General features: G+C 33.4%; 1 protein-coding gene across 2 annotated transcripts; it reads right to left on the bottom strand.

Moving 5' to 3' along the window:
* Nucleotides 1-3256: 3256 nt before the first annotated feature.
* LOC134692146 (uncharacterized) lies at nt 3257-16450 on the bottom strand. Of its 2 annotated transcripts, XR_010102239.1 has the most exons (3): nt 15713-16450; nt 7839-11057; nt 3257-3375 (listed from the first exon to the last, which is right to left on the bottom strand). XR_010102239.1 is itself a non-coding variant. In XM_063552588.1 (2 exons), the coding sequence occupies exons 1-2, from the start codon at nt 16434-16436 to the stop codon at nt 8671-8673; spliced, it is 3111 nt and encodes a 1036-aa protein (XP_063408658.1). In that variant the 5' UTR covers nt 16437-16450; the 3' UTR covers nt 7453-8670. The 2 variants fall into 2 exon arrangements, 1 of the variants encoding a protein (XP_063408658.1); XM_063552588.1 differs by lacking the exon at nt 3257-3375 and having other exon boundaries at nt 7453-11057.
* Between the last annotated feature and the right edge of the window lie 1066 nt (nt 16451-17516).

The following is a 17516-nucleotide window of genomic DNA, read 5'->3' as shown; positions in this document are numbered from 1 at the left end:
ACCTTAATTATCTGGAAAGTGAGATAATGAATTATCTGACGGTATTTTAAAAAAATAATCTGGCAAACGATTGTCGTCCAATCAGAACACTCGTTACATTATTCTTTGGTATTTTTAAAACTGAATTATCTGGAAAATGAGATAATGAATTATCTGAAATTCAGATAATCAATTACCTGGAGATAAATTAGGATTATCTGAAAATCGTTCAGATAAACCTAGCTTTTCTTAATATTTTCAAATAAACCGGGATTTTCTCAAGATAATGAATTTTCTGTATTATCTGAGGTAAACTAGGATTTTTTCGAATTTGAATTAAGCTGAGATAATCTAAGTTTATCTGAGATAAACCTAATTTATCTGAGATAATCTAAGATTAATTAATAAAAGTGGTTCAGGCGTGCCATACAAAGAGACAACAACCCGACCAAATAAAAAAACAACAGCAGAAGGTCACCAACGTATATATAGCTAATTTCGGCAAAAATTACCAGAGCAGAACGAAACGTTAACTCGATCTGTTACCCATCATAGTGGAATCGCATATCAAACATTGCCCAATATCTGGAGGCGTTTAGAAAAAAGTCTGGTTAACTGTTTTTTTCCAGAAGCCCCAAATTTCGGCAAAAATCAGAGGAGCACAACGAAACGTAAACTCGATCTGTAACTCATCACAGTAGACTCACATACCAAAAATCAACTCTATATCTTTAAAAAGGTGTTTAGAAAAAAATTAAAGAATGTTTCCATTGGCTACAGATGCTCCCGCCTGGAAATATATATATTTTTTTTTTATTATTTTTTTTTTATAAAAGAGGCATAATGATTACTCAGGAACAGTTTAAGTGTGACCCCCAATTTCGAACTTGATCTGTGTTTTATGGTAATATAAAAGCATTTTATATACGTTTTATAAGATTTGGTTGAGGCAACTAAAGTTAGAGAATAGAAACGGCAGATTTAGCATTTTTTATGTTTATAAATGGCCATAACTCAAGAACGGTAACATAGACACTCCCAAATTTCGAACTTGATAATCTTTTATGGTAATAAGCATAACGTTTAAGTTTCATAATACATATATAAGGTTTTAATTGATTTTTGGCCCGTTTGAAATTGATCCATTTTGTGGTCAAAAGGATTCAAATTAAACTATGTTTGATAGTTTATTCAAAAATTAAATCTTTGTGGCTTTTTGCCGGATATGCTGAAAACAAAAATTTGTACTTTAACAGTAACACTCTAAATTGCAGACGTTGAAGTTATATGCATTTCATTATGATATGTTATATTTTAAACTACTGTCTCGCGTTAGGATGAAGGTTGATCCGTCGGTCAAAACGTTTAAACCCGCTGCACATTTTATATGCCCCTGTCCTGATTAAACATGGATTCATGCATAGTCACCTTTGATCTTCACTTTCAACAAATAAACTTGCAATATTTCCAAAGCAAGTGTATTTGTGAAAAGTACACTTAGTTAGATACAAACAAAACAAGTATACTTTTAGTAAATGAGAAAGGTGAGAGACAACTCGACAAGTAAACATTAGTCCTAACTACACAATAATTTTGGCCACTAAATTAGACTCAACTAAAATATGCATTTTGCCGTGCAGACAGACTGGAGCCAGCATTTAATCAAATTTTCAATTCAGTACAATACAATAATCTCATATATACATATGCATGCATCATATATAATAGTATCTATACTAAGTAATTTAACACAAAACTTTGTGAACCAAAAAATATACTTCCGGCAACAATAGTAATAAATATCTATTAACTTCCAATAACATTCAAATGATAAATATCGTATTATGAATACCCGTCATAAACAGACACTCGCCGCCCAGGAAAAACCAACTTAAAAAGTTTGGAAACCTGCGCACGGAGCAATGCAAGAACCGTTTCTGGGTAATGATGCCGTACTCCACCATGATCATGATTATATAAAAACACAATTTTTTATTCAAAAAAGGAAGTTTTAACTATACGATATCTACGGCTAGAATGACCACCTAGACAATTTTTTCACGAACCCGCGAAAAAACAAATTAACATAACAAAACATTAGGTCACCTGACCTATCGAATCATACATCATTGACCCATACAAAATATTATAGAAACTTAAAGACAGTATTTTTCCGCTATACTGCGAAACGCTGAAAAATATATGTCCTAACTACACAATAATTTTGGCCACTAAATTAGACTCAACTAAAATATTCATTTTGCCGTGCAGACAGACTAGAAAAACAAAGAACGGGCGTGAGAAATGCAATATGAATACAATGCAAGATACTTATAAAATCATAAAACATAATAAAAAATAAAAAATAAAATTCAAACCCTCAACATTCACAAACCTAGTTTTTTCGTAACCTGAAGCCGATGATCAAGTGAATCGGCTACGTATCCATCTTTAGCAGTGTCGCTTTTCCACCGACCGTGTCGTTTCCAACAACGTTCGTTCACATCTGAATTGGCGGCTGCAGTAGCCCCACCTGCTCTCAAAGAATGCAAACCAATGTTTAAATCAGGACAAATATTTTTAACCTAGAAACTATGCATTCTCTAGCTCTGGTATAGCTTAACCGTTTATTTTTATATATTAATGAACAAACTTGTGTTGATCTGAAAATAGGTCTGAATAAAAAGTTTTCTGATTCAGAATTAATCATAGCTAATTGAAAATACTTTTTCAATAATAAATATGGACAGGCAATTGACTCTCCTTTACAAATGACAATTTCGTCACCTAATCTATATTGGTCAGTTTTACTTTTAAATATATTGATTGAAAAATTATCATCTTTGAAAACTATATCCTTACAACGAATGCCGCTTACTTCATCATAACGAAGAAAACCAGCAAAACATAAAATAATCATAGTTAAATCCCGTATAACAAGTAAATCATTACAATCTTTGTACTTAGAACATAAATTTATCAAAACATCTACGGTAATGTGATCTTTTTTCACTCTCGGTCTGTGTGGTTGTCGTTTTGCAGCTTCCATTAAATTCACAACGAAAGAATTTGTTGTCGGATCTTGAATTCCTTGAATGTTATGCGCCCACTTGATCCCGTAAACGGCAGATTGCACTACACTTTTTGACGATCCTTTATCCAGTAAATGAGTTAAATATAACGCAACGTGAATTGGAGAAGCGGGAATAGATTTTCATCCTTCTTTAGATATAAACTGTTCCCAACGTTTAAAAGAATAAAAATATTTACTTTTGGTGTTGCTGCTATGTGAATGTAACAAAAACTCTTCCATTTTCCCACCAAGTTGAGTGAAATTTTCTGAGATCGCTCCACACTGTAAAATATCTTTCTGAATGGTACATTTTAACCCGATCCCTAAAAAACAAATACAATGATAAATATCTAAAATCTAATTTTAAGTGCCAACATAGGGAAATTTGTATCTGTCTTTCCGAATAATCCGTTCTTTCCTCTTCCTCTTATAACTACACTTGATGACAATAATCTACTGTCTACTACAAAAATCGCAAATGTTTGCGAACCTTCAATACCAACGTTTAAAATTGGCCAAAAAGGAGCTGACCTCCAGTATGGAACGATTAGTGTACCGATAGATTTTTCTTTTTTTCATTTTTTGAATACATTTGGAAACAAGTGAAGGTGGTGGTACAGTCCAATTAATTTCGCTTTTCCAATCTTGATCAAAAGCATTAATACCTGAAGTATTAGGACACCAGTGCTTAGAGTTGAAGACCAAACATTTTGTATTATAATCTGACGCAAATCGATCTACCGTATGAGGACCCCACAAATTATATAGAACTGAATACACTTCTGGGTCTATACCCAGTCATCACAATCTACACTTTTACTGATCTGATCAGCCTTAACGTTTTCCTCGCTTGGTACCCACTGTGGTAACAATATAATATTGTTAAGCTTACATACATTGGCTATCTTGATAGCGATTAATTGTACATCGGCCTTTCTACTACCTTGCTTAATAATGTAAACAATATTTTGATTATCAGTATACTGTGAACGTGGAATAGTTCGTTTTTGTTGGTTTGTTGGTATTTGGCTATAATTGCTTTTAGCCTTCATAGTTAATAAAATACACATTCTCAATAATTTTGCATTTGACGCTGTTTATTTTATTCTTTATAATGGGAGATAACTCTTTAAAATATAGCTAATACCGCTATGTTAATTGAAATAAATAATGGAATGAAACGTACAATAACTACTTGCGCTTTATGATCATATTCAAATCTATGGAAAGCCAACGGGGTCAAAATTCCTACTTCGTAACTTGTCAATTTGTAACTTGTAACTGTGTGATTTGTCAATTTGTATATTGCTGTTTTGTAACTTGTCGATTTGTTAAATGTCGATTTGTATATTGTCTATTTGTATATTGATGTTTTGTAACTTGTCGATTCGTTAATTGTCAATTTGTATATTGCTGTTTTGTAACTTGTCGATTTGTTAAATGTCGATTTGTATATTGTCTATTTGTATATTGATGTTTTGTAACTTGTCGATTCGTTAATTGTCAATTTGTATATTGCTGTTTTGTAACTTGTCGATTTGTTTAATGTCGATTTGTTTAATGTCGATTTGTATATTGTCTATTTGTATATTAATGTTTTGTAACTTGTTGATTCGTAAATTGTCAATTTGTACATTGATGTTTTGTAACTTGTCGATTCGTTAAATGCCAATGTGTGAAATGTCAAATGTGTGAAATGTCATCGTTGTATTATGCTAACGATCATTATGACGACAGATGGCGCTCGGTTTCTTCTACGGTGTATAAGCCTCCTGTAAGTAGGAGCACCGGCATATGGAATATATACCAATGTAATTTTAAATCAATTATGTAAAGCACATTTATATAAAAGAAAACAAATAGATAAATACATTGTTTGTTTTATATAGCATGTATATCAGGGTCTCAAAACCTGGGATGGGATCCTGTATTAAGATATCGCATAGATGTGTCGCTGGAACGGGCTTCCCGCTTATCAACTTCGCAAATATATTACTGTCACTTGGCAGGAAATTTATACTTAATATTTAAGCGGGTCAAAATAAGACTAAATACATGAAATATAAGACGGTGCTTGAAAATTTACACTAATAGTGTCCTGGGCCGCGAATTTTGAATTAAATGTATCATGAATGGGAGGAATGGTTTGACACTTATTATTCCTTAATATTATAATCTCAATATAAAAATTTCAAAAAAGAATGCAATTCTCTAATGATGTTTTAATACAAGAAGCAAATAGACGAACATTCTTTATTTATTTGGCTCCTGAGTAATGAAGATAAAAGATGTCACAGTTTATTAAATCATATTTGAACTTTGCAAAGACAAACTGAATGGTTTTTTTAAATGAGTTACTTAATTAATGTATACTATATATTAAAACTGTATTGAATATGCACTATTTTGTAATAAAATCTAAAGGAACCAGAAAACTAAACGAGAACCTAAATTGGACTACCAATATTTCCAAAAATTCAACGTAGTCAAGAAGTCAAAATTAACACTAGGATTCCTGATAAGAAAGTTTTTCAGTGCTATAGAGCCAGACAATTAAAAAAAAGCTCGTCCAAAAAAGGACAATCAATTGCTGCCAAGGGCCCGATTGAACAATTATCAGTCAAGAAATGTATTGAAAAAAATTGCATATCAAGAACTTCAAAAAGTGTTTTGAGATCTCAACGAGCAAAATACCACAATGTTCCAACTTATTTTTCGTAAAAACAGTATTCGAGTGGAACCACCTTGAAGAAACTGTAGTGCGCAAACCGCCAGCGTTGACAGTCGTTCGTGAACTACTCTCGTGCATCGTCAATACATCGACGGCGCTCTGTCTATCGTTGTATTAAAGCCGGGGTTTTTATCCACAACGTTTTCCTACAGATACAGATACAAATCTAGATAATCATGGTACTAGATCGAAATATATTAGGAGGTTTTCCCTCTGGATAGTTTGTTAATGACCATGATCGTAAAACTATGAAACTGTTTATTTTTTACTACACGTGTCACCTACTTAAAATTGACAATGGAAATGGGGAATGTGTCAAAGGGACAACAACCCGACCTGGGATCATGGTTGACTGCTCGACAGAAGAACCAGGCGGAATACAGCATGGTTTGTCAATTGAGTTAGGATTATATTGTTACGAATTCATTGCAAATGATTTTTTTTATTTTACATGACATGCACATTTAATTTATTTAGCTTTATTGATTAACATCGTGAATCATTTCGGTTAATTAACGATCCGATCGACAAAATATAAGATTTGGTAAGGTTGCCGGGCTATAAGGAGGTGTGTCACCGGGTGGGGATCATATCGGGAATACTAGGCGTTAATAAGCAGCTCTTGCGATCGAGGGACTCGTGAATATTTTGAACTTTTTGGTTGTAAATTTTTATAGAACGGGAATCTGGAAGCGGCAATTTTTAAGCTTCTTGACCAGAAAAATTCAGTAGGCATGTGTATCAATATATATATGTCAGCCCTTTCCCCTCCTGTCAGAATAAAATGAACCGATAATAGCATTTTAGGATTAATAGATAAGTTTATTACTAGAACCTGGGTTTTCCAGTAATGATGTAGCCTTTTATAGGCGACTATTTGGTATTATGTTTTCTCATTGTTGAAGGCCGTAGGTTGCCTATACTTGCTTACATCGACTTTATTTGAACTTCGCTTTGGTTGATAGTTGTCTCATTGGCAATCATACGGTTTATTATCACATCTCCTTATTGTATTTACCTGAATAATCCAGTCGTTATATTCCACGGACCAACGACTATTTCCATTACCTCGCAATTAAGAGAGATCGATTAAGTCGAGGGACTTGACTAGTCGGGATGTATTTTTATAGTTTCCGTTCTCGAACGAAAGTCCACGTGAGTAAATAAAATAAAACTGGGATCCTGTAAACATGCAATTCTTGTTATGCTTTCTTTCAGACGCATTTGCTGTAATTGATTGATTAGTATATATGTCTCTGAAATTACTTAGGTATATATATTCCATATGGAGGTGCTCCTACTTACAGAAGGCTTATACACCGAAGAAGAAACCGAGCGCCATCTGTCGTCATAATGATCGTTAGCATAATACAACGATGACATTTCACACATTGACAAATCACGCATTGACATTTAACGAATCGACAAGTTACAAAACATCAATATACAAATTGACAATTTACGAATTGACAAGTTTCAAAACATCAATACACCAGTTGACAATTTACAAATCGACATTTAACGAATCGACAAGTTACAAAACAGCAATATACAAATTGACAAATCACACAGTTACAAGTTACAAATTGACAAGTTACGAAGTAAGAATTTTGACCCCGTTGGCTTTCCATACAAATCAACTACTTAATATACATAATAAAAACACCAACGCTAAATAATATTTACATGATAAAGCAAATGACTAATATGAGAAAGTCTTGTCTTTCAAATAATTAAACTTTACGGCTATCAAAAATATGTACAAAGTCGCTTTATTTAAAACATTACAATTAGATAGTTAAAACGAATGATAAAAATGCTAAATTCAATAATAGAAAACTTAAGACTTTGTCTCTAAAAATAACTATTTACATTAGAAAATTCTATAAATGTAAAAATACTTTTAACTTCAATTAAGCTGTTACGGATGCAACTATACCCTCTTTAGTTTCTAATATCTCAACATGTAGAAAATATTCATTTAAAATATCCAAGCATAAACATGAAAATATTTATCTAAAAATATCAACTTATAAAACATAAAGTGACACTCACCTGGAATGAAAAACCAATTCTTTGTAAAATAATAGATCTTTATTAATTGCTGGTCAATGTTCAAGTGACCACAATTTCATAAAATACAAGTTTTGTTTCATTCCCAGGTGAGGCCCAATCAAGGTAAAATAATTATGTACACAAAGGAAAATATCTCATAAACCCTGTCACTGGCCCCATGTCACCTAAGAGCTCAATTCTAGGATAGCGTGGTCTTAATCCGGACATGCTAATCCAACATATTGTTAAAGGTTACATAATATTTGCTATCGCTAATAGATAATATACTATACTCTAATTTATAGCTTTTGTAATTCTTTTGTAGAAAAATGTCAAATAACAGCTATTTTAATTCTTTGTCAAATTCTAGTATTCTATATAATCTCTTTTAAAATTAACTTATAAAAGTTGGGTGACATGACCACAGTGAAATTCTTTTATTTATAAAATAATTCAAAACTCATTTCTATTAAAACTATCGTAAAAATATGTAAAAGATCTATAAGAAAAGTGATGGTGCATTTTTCCCTATCACAAATATCCCCGTCCTTAAAGATTCTTTGTCCTCAAAGAACATAAGAAATTAAGTAAAAAGTATCCAAATTCTACAAATTTCCCTCTGGGATCAAGATAACATTCACTTCTGAAATACATATTTGCAACAAGTCACATGAAATAATAGGATATTGTGCCCTTTTTCAGCATACAAGCATACAAGCCAAATATAAATGTTTTATGTCACACAATGTAAAATTTGAATAAAGAGGTATATCTTTGAAAGAATTGCATCGTACTATTGTTCCTATTGAGGCAATACACGCAACTATGGCAATCAATAAACAACCTTGAAAAAATTGTTGTGTACAACTAAAATGTATGATGTGAATGGTGATTTAAAAATGTTTTTCAACATTTTGGCTTTAATTGGATTGACTGTAAAAGTGTTAGGTACCTTGATTTGTTGTTTTGTGTGTACATTAACTATGCTTAAGCCTGACATTTCAACATGTAGTTTTGTATAAAAAGTACCAGATATTCTCATGTTTGTTATGTTATTTGGTGTAGCAATATCCCAATCTGATGGACATAAAGGTAAATTAACAACTGGTATTGTCAAGCATGTTAAACCATTGCTGATTTCAAGTATGAGTTTTGTGTGATGTTTTGTGCATACTTGTTTATACAGATAATGCAATACTCCAACAAATGAGATAATTGTTATGGTTGCCAACACTATTGATGGCCACTGATTTAACTGTGGTGATAATAAAGAATCATAATTTTGAGTTGTTGATATAGGTGATTGCATGTAATGAAATGTAGGTGGTGTTTGTGGTGTCACAAATGCAGCTGATGATGGAGCTTTTTGTAACAGTATGAGTGCTGTTGTCAATGCACGAACTTTGTTGAACAGTATAACACATGCTATTGTCAAAAGTATTGATAATACAAGAGATATCAAGGAGATCATCTCATTTGTGTTCGGCCAAGAATCATCAATATCTATTTCACCATCAAGTAATGGTTCTGACAATGAGGTAAATATTTTTCTGTCAGCTTTAGCTGTTTCTGCTATTCTTTTTAGGCTTAAGTGTAAATTATTGTCTTGTGCAATGACTGAATTAAATGTATGGTTGTAAAAATGAAGGTTTGGAAGTGTAATATCTGCTGGTTCTGTAAAAACTGTGTCGCCTAATATTGAGTTGTAAGTTTCTGATGAGAAAAAGTGTTGAATTAGTGCTAGGTTTACAGGGTGTACTATAGTAACTGTGTTGGTATTGTTATCACACAATCCTATTTTTGCAGGTATAAATATTGAATCTGTTTTAACAGAACAGAGACATGGAACATGTATTATACAAAAGGAACATCCTTTTTCAATTTTATGACCTGATGGACAGTCAAAAGCAAGTGTTTTGGTTTTGTAAACAAGTAAACTTGTGTCAGTTATTTCTTTGACTGCTGGCTGTATGATATTGGTGAGAAATCGGAAATTGCAATTCGAATGTACAGTTTCTTTGTCATTGAACAGTAGTGCAAAGGAACAACTTGGTGAAACAGATGAAAGTAAAGGAAAAGTTTGTGTACAGTACAGTGTATCTATTCCTGAACATGCTTTTACAAATTCGTCTGATAGTTCTGCATATTGTCTGTTGTCAGATGTGATAACTAAGTACTGTGGAAGATCTAATAATTGAGTGGCATGATTGCTGGTTGTATTTATAGGTACTGGATATGAATTTATTTTGTATAAAGTGAGTGGATTCACAAATGTAGTGATTGGAAATTTAATGCTTATGAATAAATTTTTGTGATGTCTTGTATATAAAATGTTAGCTTGTGAACAATAATATGATGGGTTCACATTATTTAAGTAAAAACCTTTGAATTTGTCATTTAATATAGATTGAATATGTTGAATGGTATGTTTGAGATTCTGTGGTGAAATTAAAAATGGTGATAAATTGCCTTTAACTAATTCATGTACAGCTATTTTGAGTTCTTCTAGATATTTATTAATTTCAGCTGTTTCATTCATTTGTTTGAGTAAAAATTTTGACAATTTGATGCTAATTTTCTCAAATTGAGAGATGAATTTTGCAGTTTCTTGAGTGATATTTTGAATACCTTCATAATTGTTTTTTATACCCAATATAATATTGTCAAATCTCTTATTTGTTTTTGACATATATGATGATAACAATTTATCGTGATGTGTAATATCTTTTGCAAATTCATTGTTTCTTCTAATTAAAATGTTCACATGTTTTGCCAATCTATTTACATCCTTAGTAGTTGCTGTGCCAAACAGAGATTTGGAAATTGAGCCAATAAAATCAAATAATCCACGCTTTAGTCTAGATTCTGAATTGGATTTGTCTTCAATATCAATATGTGGAATAAGTTGATGAATCACCTCAACTGTGTGATTCACATCTGATGACACGTGGGTTCTGATAGCAGATAATTGTGATAAGACTTGGTTTAAGATATAACAATGCTGATGTGTAATATCACATTGTTCAAAGTTTTCACCAGTTTGCTTGCTAGGAAGGGGAATCTTGAAAGTGTGAAGCCAATTTTCACGACCGGAAAGTAAATTTTGTTGTCTCTCAAACACTACTCCATAATTGATACGCTGTATCTGGTTCACCTTGTCAGCTGACACACATATCATTATCCACAACCATATAAAAATCCTGGCAAGACCTATAACTCCTATAGAAAACAAAGAAAAGGAATTTGATAGAACGTGAAATGTTTGTTGGGTAAGAGGTTGCATGCCTCTTTTAGCACTAAGTAACATGAGCATAAGCTCATAATTTTTAACAAACATAACACAGAAAGCAAAGGAAGAATTTTATAGTAAGAGTGTTCAGTTATGCCAACATTCTCATATAATGTTTCACAGATAGCTAGGTGACCAATGTATGAAGTTTTAGATATGTATATGTAAAATTGTAAAAACCACTACCGTAAAAGTTATATATATGTAATAATCTATCTCATGAAAGTCAATTGTAAGAAAAATTTTCACGATAACTATACAAAACATGGATTCCTCTGTGGACGTTTGCGTCTTCTCCCCTGTTGTGTTTTCGTAGCATGAAAATCATTGATAATGTCATTACTTAAATCTTTTGCAAGTTGCCATGTAAGTCCTTTGTAACCTTTCCATTTAATTAAATATTGTTTTTGACCATCAATTGTCCTTGACCTAATAATTCTTTCTATTGGGTACTCCTGGTCATCATTTTGATCCTTTGGATCTACATCATTGTCATCATTTGGCTGATTTGTATCTACTTCATTGTCATTGTCATCATCAAGAGGTGCTTGTTGAGCATCCTGTTGAGGTTGTACTTGTGGCTGAACTGGCATCGGTAAATCTGGACGAGGCACATCCCTGGGAGGTGCGTTTAAATTTTGTCTGTGATCAGGTGGGTGGTATAGTTTTAACCTGTTTGCATTGATCATACTTTTGACTAATTTATGGTCGCTACATCTGCGCAATTTGTACGTGTAATTAGAACCTTTGTCAACAATGTAGAATGGTCCATCTTGTTTCTTGTAAAGTTTAGAGGAAAATCCCACTGGTACTTTTGGAGTAAATACTAAAACTTGGTCGTTTACTTCAAACTTTGGCAATTCTGTACGTTTGTCGTAATTTGTTTTCTGCTTTTGTTGAGCATGGTTTAAGTTTTCTGTAGCTATTGCCTTTGCTATTTTTAAGTTGTCCAGAATATTATCAATATGTGTTTTCAGGTTTTTGTTTAGATCTTCCCTTGGAATAAGATTGACATCAAAAGGAAGGTTCATGTCTTTGCCAAAAACGAGATAGAATGGAGAGTACTCTGAAGAAGCAGATGGAGTCATACGGAAAGCCATTAGAATACCAGGCAATAGTTCTGGCCAGTTTGACTGTTGTTCATTAATGACAGTTCTAATGCATTGTATGATGGTTTTGTTGGTACGCTCAGCAATTGAATTTGTTTGCGGATGGTAAGAGCTTGTGAAGGAATGTTTGACATTGAAAATGTGGTTGACTGCTGCAACAAGCTTGCTCATGAATCCTTGACCACGATCTGTACAGATTGAAACTGGGCTTCCATATCTTGTAAATATCTCTTTGTGCAATACAGAGGCAATTTCTGCTGCACTTTCTGATTTAACTGGAAAACACTCTACCCATTTACTGAAAGAATCTACTATGATTAAGATGAAGCGATGTCCTTCGCTTGTCTCTCTCTTAAAAGGACCAATAAAATCCATGTGCCATCGAGCAAATGTATCTGTAATTGGCATTGGTGTCATTGGAACTCTTTTGGAATGTGGTGGATATTTTGCTTTTTGACATGGTTCGCAACCTCTAATGTATTCTGTAACTACTTGGTACATGCGTGGAAAATAGTATTTTTCTTGAATAGACTGATATGTTCGATCAAAACCAAAGTGTCCGTGATCATGGTATGCTTTCATTAGATCATTTCTGAGTGTACGTGGCAATGCAAGTTGTTTAATGAACCTTTTGATTTTTCTTAAACCTTTTTGTCTTGGTTGGTACTGATGATACAGGACATCATCTTGCATGATATACTGGCTTGCCTCAAGGACAACCTTTTGTGCTATTTTCTTGTCATCTGGAAGTGTGTTGTTTTTAACATATTCATATATGTGACAAAAATCTGGACATTCACTCTGAAGTTTGCCTATTTCAATGGGTATGATATCAGATGTTGTTAATTCTGCAACTAAAGGTGATGTGCTTTTAGGTTGATCAGAATAGACAAAAGTTACTTCTAGATAAGGATTTTCAGATTGGTCAATAGCATGAATAGAAGGTATGACATCTTCAGGTTCAGGAATATCAGATTCTTTTGTAATTGGATATTCACGTCTAGAAAGACAATCAGCAACGACATTTGTTTTACCTTGTCTGTATAAAATTTCCATGTCATATCCTTGCAATAAAACTGACCATCTGGCTAAGCGACCAGTAGATTGTTTGATGTTGTTCAGAAATTTGAGAGCATTGTGATCTGTATAGACTTTGAAATGTTTGTATGCTAGGTAAACATGATAAGTTTTGACACCTTCCAATATAGCTAGACATTCATGCTCACTTGCTGACCATTTCCTCTCTGCTTCCGTTAAACTTCGACCACCATAAGCTATGACTTTCTCTTGACCTTCAGAATCTAATTGAGCAAGAAAATAACCAATAGCTGTGCCGCTGGCATCAGTGGTAAGAATAAAGTCTTTCGACATGTCAGGATAAGCAAGAATAGGAGATGAGATCAGAGTTTTCTTGAGTTTATCAAAAGCAACTTGACAATCCTCTGTCCATTCAAAAGGTACATTGTCCTTAGTCAGATTATGCAAAGGACCTGCAATGTGGCTATACCCTTGAACAAATTTTCTGTAATAATTACAGAGACCTAAGAAACTTCTGACTTCTTTTTCAGTTTTTGGAACTGGGAAGTTTTCTACAGTTTCAATTTTAGATTTGTCAACTTCAACACCTTTCTTTGAAACTTTGTGGCCTAGATAAATCACTTCTTTGCGTGCAAACTGACATTTGCTAGGTTTAAGAGTGAGGTTTGCAGCTTTCAATCTGTCAAAAACCAGCTGAAGATGTTTTAAATGATCTTCAAATGTTTTACTAAAGACAAGTATGTCATCTACATAGACTAGAGCAATTTGGTAATTGAGACGATGAAGAACCTGAGTCAAAAGATGTTGAAAAGAAGATGGTGCTGCTGATAAACCAAAAGGAAGCCTTTTCCACTGATAAACACCACTAGGAGTGACAAAAGCAGATTTATGAGCTGTAGCTGGGTCTAACTGACACTGCCAGTATCCGGACAAAAGATCTAAAGTTGTGAAAATCTGCGCTTGTGAGCGTCCTAAGGAGTCAAGAACATCCTCCATGCGAGGCAAAGGAAAAAACTTGGGACGTGACACCTTATTAAGCGAGCGAAAATCACAACAGAACCTTAGTTCCCCAGATTTCTTTTTACACATGACTACAGGTGCAGCCCATTCACTGGTGGACTCTTCTATGATACCGTGTTCAAGCATTTTGTCAATTTGTTTGTTCATTTCTTCTAGAACTGGTGGAGATTGTCTGTAAAATCTTTTTCGTATTGGTGGCGCATCACCTGTGTCAATTGTATGTTTGTATAGATTTGTATTTCCTAGTTCACTAAGATCTTTGGCAAAAACTTGTCTATTTTTAGATAGAAATGCTTGGAGAATAGTTTTTTGATCTTCAGATAGATCTGAATCACTGAAATCAAAGTCTAAGATGTCACCCTGGCCATCAGATTTAGAATTCTGAGTTTTCTTATCAACTTGAGTGTCTGTTAAAGAAGTGATAGATTTAGAGTCAACTGCAGAAACTGATGCAACAACAAAGTTAGCTGGCAAATGAATATTTTTTTCTGTAGGGTTCATCAATCTCATGTAAGAATTGCCAGTGTCATCAAGTTGAACAATGCACTTTGCCCCAGCTAATGATTGACTTGGTAATGTGTGCAAGGGTTCTAAAACAGCTGTTTGGTTTCGTAAATTGGACACTTTGACTGGAATGTCAACTTGATGTAATGCTTTGATGTTAATGTGTCTTTTTGTGCGTGCTAAACCATTGTTTAACTCTACAGAATGTACAAGTTTTTCATCAGTGTCTGGTTCTGGTATAAACAGAGTGTTAGTGGGACAATCAATGATTGCTCCATTTTCAGTAAGAAAGTCAAATCCAAGAATCATACTCTGTTGCATTTTGGAGAAGACGTGAAAACGATAGACAAAAGAAATATTTCCTATAGTAAAAGGCAAAAGGATAAGTCCTAAAATGGGATGGTGTTCACCCCCAACACCTACAGCATCTTGTATTCTTGTTCGCTGAATTTGTTTAAGATCAATGTTTAGAGATTTGAGTAAATTTACTGAGCAACAGCTAATAGCTGCTCCTGTGTCAACCAAAGTTTTTACATTGTTACCTTTAACTGTAACATGAACTGTGTTGCCATTCAATTTTGACAACTGTGCAATTTCTGGTAATCTAAAATTTTCAGTTTTATGTGTTTGTTTTCTGTTTTGGTGTTGTCTCTCTTGCCTTTGTTTTGTCTGTCAATAACCACTCCTGTAATTTGATTGTTGTCGTGGTGGCCAGTTTTGTGAATTTGATTGTTGTCTTGGTTGCCAGTTTTGTGAATTTGATTGTTGTTTTGGTTGCCAGTTTTGTGAATTTGCCTTTCTTTCATCTAATTCTTTCTTATCACATACCTCTTTAAAATAACCAAACTTGTGACAATAAAAACATTCAACATTGTATGCTGGGCATTTTCTCCTATCAAATACATGTGACTTACCACAAAACTTGCATTTGGTCAGTGACTGCTGCCTTGATCCTCTATAATTTTGACTGTAATTTTGCCTGTTTTGATCCCCATGAGGTACACCCACTGCCATCACTTGTTCTTGAAAAACTGATCTAATACCCTCTACTAAAGAAGAACATAAATCATTAATAGAATGAACATTATTAACACTTTCTACATTTGATTTTTGAACATTTTGTGTAGATATATTTGTATTGTTTGTGTTTACATCACTAGCTTTACATTCTGCTACACTAGTTGCGAGGTAGATCGCTTCTCTCAATTCATTAATTGTTTTCGGATCTTTCCCTACCACAAATGGTTTGATATCTGGGTTAAGCCCATTTTTGCATAACCCAACAATTGTCTGTTCGCTAATGTTCTGTGCACCACTTGCTAGGTTTTGCACTCTAGTAAGGTACTGTATACCGGTCTCATGTGGATGTTGTTTTAGGCGGTACAACTCATTGTTCGTATTGTGGTGCTTAAATCTGTCAAGAAAAGCAGCTTTCAAATTTGTGAGATCATCACGAGTTGCTGTTGGTAATGAGTGATACCATGTTGAGGCTTGTCCCTCGACATGAAATGAAAATGCAGCTAAAGCTGCCTCATTTTGATAATTTTGAAGCTTAATATAATTTTCAAACATGGTCCACCAAATGGCAGGAACCTGGCTATTTTCATCATGAAAATGGGCTAAATTTATACTCGACATTACTCTTTGTGTATTAGTTGTCAAACCTATAGGATTAATTGGCACTATTTGTTGTTCAGCTTCTGGTTCTATTTCTGCTTCTATCTGGTTATTTGCTGATGGTTCTTGTTCGGTTGTGCTGACAATATCTGCAATGTCTGATTAATCAGCGTCTTGTAGATTTTCTGTAATGTTGAGCAGAATCTCCTCTAGATTTGCGGAGTATATGTCCTCGGCGGCTTGTGCTTTGGCCCTTGTATTGTAATTGGACGGTGTTGCCCCTGTCGTTGACTTGGCACCAGCTGTGTTTTTGTATGGCATGTAGATAGTAGAGCTAGGTAACAGGAAAGAGTCAGTCCTCTACCAATTTGTGAACGTGGAATAGTTCGTTTTTGTTGGTTTGTTGGTATTTGGCTATAATTGCTTTTAGCCTTCATAGTTAATAAAATACACATTCTCAATAATTTTGCATTTGACGCTGTTTATTTTATTCTTTATAATGGGAGATAACTCTTTAAAATATAGCTAATACCGCTATGTTAATTGAAATAAATAATGGAATGAAACGTACAATAACTACTTGCGCTTTATGATCATATTCAAATCAACTACTTAATATACATAATAAAAACACCAACGCTAAATAATATTTACATGATAAAGCAAATGACTAATATGAGAAAGTCTTGTCTTTCAAATAATTAAACTTTACGGCTATCAAAAATATGTACAAAGTCGCTTTATTTAAAACATTACAATTAGATAGTTAAAACGAATGATAAAAATGCTAAATTCAATAATAGAAAACTTAAGACTTTGTCTCTAAAAATAACTATTTACATTAGAAAATTCTGTAAATGTAAAAATACTTTTAACTTCAATTAAGCTGTTACGGATGCAACTATACCCTCTTTAGTTTCTAATATATCAACATGTAGAAAATATTCATTTAAAATATCCAAGCATAAACATGAAAATATTTATCTAAAAATATCAACTTATAAAACATAAAGTGACACTCACCTGGAATGAAAAACCAATTCTTTGTAAAATAATAGATCTTTATTAATTGCTGGTCAATGTTCAAGTGACCACAATTTC

Source organism: Mytilus trossulus, chromosome 12 (genome assembly GCF_036588685.1).
Source record: "Mytilus trossulus isolate FHL-02 chromosome 12, PNRI_Mtr1.1.1.hap1, whole genome shotgun sequence".
NCBI lineage: Eukaryota > Metazoa > Mollusca > Bivalvia > Mytilida > Mytilidae > Mytilus > Mytilus trossulus.
This window is presented reverse-complemented; position numbering and strand designations above follow the sequence as displayed.

What these genes read in the sequence shown, in the direction of transcription:
- LOC134692146 (XM_063552588.1), bottom strand. Translation starts at nt 16,436, where the DNA reads ATGTCGAGTATAAATTTAGCCCATTTTCATGATGAAAATAGCCAGGTT. An exon ending in GACCAAATGCAAGTTTTGTG is followed by an intron (nt 11,058 to 15,712) that starts GTAAGTCACATG and finishes TGTTTTCTATAG; the next exon opens with GAGTTATAGGTCTTGCCAGG.